Below are 3,862 nucleotides of genomic sequence, written 5' to 3'. Positions count from 1 at the left end.
GAGGCGCGGGGTTCCCCCGGTGCCGAGGAAGGCCGGAGGCGGGGGGCACCGGGGGAGCTGTCCGTGGTGCTGCCGACGCCCTCCGCCGGAGCGCTCCGCCCCGGCACACCCTGCCAGCTCCGAGCCCGCCCCGAACCCGCCCCGAACCCGCCCCGAACCCGCCCCGGCACACCCTGCCAGCTCCGAGCCCGCCCCGAACCCGCCCCGGCCCACCCCGAACCCGCCCCGGCCCGCCCCGAACCCTCCCCGAACCCGCCCCGGCACACCCTGCCAGCTCCGAGCCCGCCCCGAACCCTCCTCGAACCCGCCCCGGTCCGCCCCACCGGGAGGCGGGCACTGGAACCCTGACGTGGCGGTGCAGAACCTGCTTGTTCACCTAGGCCTTTTCAACTATTTTTATAGGGGGGAAAAAAAAAGAAAGGGAAAAAAAAGAAGAAGAGAAAGGCAGTTTAGGTGGTCGGGGAGACTTCGCAGCCGCGATTCGTGTCTCAGTGAGGCTGTCGGCGCCGCTGCGCCCGCTGTCTCTCACAGTGTCCATGCCAGCCAAAAAGAGACAGGAGCTCGCAGCTCGCCCAGGGGAAGGGAAGGAGGAGCGGCCGGCTCCTGTGTCTCGGGTGCTATGGGTGTCGGAGAGGGCGAGGAGGCAGCGCCCGGGGCAGACGGGCCCTGCTGCCACCAGGCCCGCGGTCCCGGAGCCACTCTCCTCCTCATGCCCCGCTCTCGTCAAAGTTGTTTGCCACCATTGCTCCTCCCCTTCCCCTGCCCCTGCTGCCCTCGTGGCGGTCAGGCGCTGGTTAAGACGCTGCTGCCTCAAGAGAGAGCCCCGGCGAACGAAGTAATAGACGAACACAAAACATGGAGAGAGACGCCGCCCGCCGGGAACCAGGCCCTCAGTGCCGTCGGAGAGCTGCGCAGGTCGCTCCGCCCCGTCAGGGCGAGGCCAGCGGTGACACTGGGAGTGCGCTAGGCAGCACCAACTGGGAGGAGAAAAGGAAGCCGGGAGAGAAACGGGAGCCGGGAGCCGGGAGCCGGGAGCCTTCTCCTCGGCCGCGCAGGTGGAAGCGGCCTCGGCCACAGCCCCGCGCGGGAGCCTCTGGGCCCGGGGCCGCCGGGACCGCGGGCCGGGCGATCCCACGGGCAGGGCTCTCCCCGCGGGCCGGGATCGCCGCCAGCCTCGGGCAGCGGGGGCGGCCGAGCGGCGGCTGCGGAGCCGTGCGGGGCTCGGCGGGCCGGGCAATGACAGGGGCCGATGAGTCGGCCAACGCCGCCGTCCGCGGGGAGCTGCGGCGCCTCAGGGAGCTGCTGGACGAAGCGGCGGACCCCAACGCCATCAACTCCTACGGCAGGATCTCTCATCCAGGTAGGGAGGCGGACAGCTGGCAGCTGGGCGAGGGCAGGGGCCCTCCGTGCCCTGACCAAGGGGGCGGCGGCAGCCCACGGGCGCCCCGGAGGCAGCCGCCCCCGTCACTGTGCTCGGCTGCTGTCGAGGCGGCGTGGCAGAGAGGTTCTTCTTGCCTCTCTGGGAAGGAGAAAGTCTTCTTCGGTGACGGCCGCAACAGGGAGGTTTTAGTCTTAGCAACCTTTCACTTCATTTGAACCGAGATAAACTGACTCAAATCCGAGAACTTTCATGCTCATCTCGTAATAAACGTGTAATAAAATGTAACAACTCACGTTTGCAGAAATAATCTCCCTTTCGTTATACCTCGTCTTCTGCTTTATATGACTGTTAGTATTTTTTGTCTCTTCTCCCATGGAAAAACAAAAACAAAAAAAAAAAAAAACGGTAGTGTTCTGTGTCTCTCACGGGCAGGGACACCCGGTCGTGATAGTCTTCCCTGAGGCTGCAGCTGAGGCTGCAGTTAGACAACGAGCTCTCCCTGTGGGGATCGTCTGCCCACATTTTGCACTCACGAGAACGTGTGGGTAGACTAAGCGCCCATGGGTATAGTAGAGGCTAAATTAATAAAGATTGAGTTATTTTTCGAGATAATTCTAGCCAGCTTTTTCTTTAAATTTCAACATAAAACGAAACTCGAATAATCTGAGAAGCTATATTTAAGTTTCACTGCCAGTGCTTGCGAAACACTCTCCTACAAAATGTCGGTGGAGCATTTCACTCGAAAAGGTATTTGGTGCCGTCCTCAAGTGCTTTTGGTTTTTTGTTTTTGTGTTTTTCTCCCCCCGTCTTCACGGCAGGGACTTAGCCCCTGTGTTGAACGCATGGGTTCGCTAGGGGAAACCCAATTTAGAAAATTTCAAGCCCAAGGGTGAGGGCTGCCCTACAGGTTGGTACTGCCCTGGACACGCGGGTCAGGCAGAAGGTTCATTCACTCCTGACCGTCAGGGAAGTGCGGGTGCGGCGCCGCAGACACAGCGGGTTCCCTGCATTACGAGTCTCCTCTCGCCAAGGACCCTCTGGAGAAGTGTCTTGGACGCGAGTGGAACGATCCCTGCACTGGGGTTCGGCGGGGACCGGTGCAAAGCGACTTGGGGCTTGACCTGGGTTTCTGTGGGAGCGCATCGGGAGGGCGAACCCCCTCCCCAGGTTCATCTGCTCCGAGCCTACCGACCCCCGCGGCTCCTGTCGCGCAGCAGCCCCGATGTGCTCCGTGTGCCACTCCTGCCCCGACTGGGGTCTCGCATCTCTCTGCCCCACCTGTTCCCTCTTGTCCCCTGGCGTAGATAAAGGAGAGTTTTCCAGTGCGGCACGGCTCCACTGACATGTTCTTCACTGTTCGTGGCACGTCCAGAGCCAATCTCTGTACCTCATCCGCGGATTTTCTTCTCCTTTCCGCTGCGGATTTCCGTTCCTTCCGAGCTGAGTGAGAAAGTCGGAGCTCTCCGGCGGACTCTGACGCTGTCTCTCCCCGCAGGTGATGATGCTGGGCAGCCCGCGGGTGGCCGAGCTGCTGCTGCGGCGCGGAGCCGACCCGAACCGGCCGGACCCGCGCACCGGTTGCCGCCCGGCGCACGACGCGGCCCGCTCCGGCTTTCTGGAGACGCTGGCGGCGCTGCACCGGGCCGGGGCGCGCCTCGACCTCCCCGACGGGCGCGGCCGCCTGCCCCTCGACGTGGCGGCGGGGGGCCCGCACGGAGCGGTGGCGCGGTACCTGCGCCAGCCGCCGCCCCGTGCCTGACCTCTTCCCGGGCCATCCCCTCCCCAAACTTAACTGCCTGCTGCCGACCTGAGAGATGTCAAGCCGAACAGTACTCGTGCACTTCTGGGAATAATCCCGGATCGCGCTTCCCTGCTGGGATGCACGAAGGACAGTATTCTTTGCTCGTGCCCGTATATTATCCAGCACTGAAAATGCTATGACCCTCCGCAGGCCCTCTTTTTCACACAGGAGTCCAAACACTGAAGAGAAGTATGAAATATGAAGTATGAAATAAGTAGTAAGAAAATACTAAATGTGAAAATATTGAATAGCAAATTTTTAATATTAAATATGAAGGAAAATCCCTGCACAGACATAAGACGCTATAAACCCTTCCTCTGTTTTGATGGGGCCATGTCTGGACTTTGTGCTCCCCGGAGGCTCCCTACACACGCTTGCTAGCCCTCCAGCTGAAGAAGACTGGAGAGGCTTCAGAGTCTCCCTGTCCCCACAGCTCCACTGTCCCCATAGTTTGATTTTGGTTAAACCAAACTGAAGGGGTGCTGAAGCCAATCTGCCTCTCTCTGGCAAAACGGGCTGGACAGCAGGATCAGTCCTTGCTGGTGTGATGGCAGCTTTGGTAAATACCTTCCTAAAAGCACATAGAATGCTCCGCATGTCTGCACGTGTATCCACAGTGAATCCGTGGCTCTTCTTGTGTCGGCTGCAACCATAGGACCTGGAAGGAGAAAATAGAGATT

The 3,862-nt window shown here is 60.8% G+C and overlaps 1 protein-coding gene across 1 annotated transcript; it reads left to right on the top strand.

Moving 5' to 3' along the window:
* Positions 1–1,024: 1,024 nt before the first annotated feature.
* On the top strand, positions 1,025–3,371 carry CDKN2B (cyclin dependent kinase inhibitor 2B). The gene is given in 3 exon segments (XM_079330806.1): positions 1,025–1,347; positions 1,349–1,360; positions 2,877–3,371. Coding segments are annotated over 3 exon segments (387 nt in total). The 5' UTR covers positions 1,025–1,236; the 3' UTR covers positions 3,141–3,371.
* The last annotated feature ends 491 nt before the right edge of the window (positions 3,372–3,862 follow it).

The sequence above is a fragment of the Erithacus rubecula genome (genome assembly GCF_903797595.1).
Source record: "Erithacus rubecula genome assembly, contig: SUPER_Z_unloc_1, whole genome shotgun sequence".
Lineage (NCBI taxonomy): Eukaryota > Metazoa > Chordata > Aves > Passeriformes > Muscicapidae > Erithacus > Erithacus rubecula.
The sequence above is the reverse complement of the archived record's forward strand: the minus strand, read 5'-3'. Positions and strand labels throughout refer to the sequence as shown.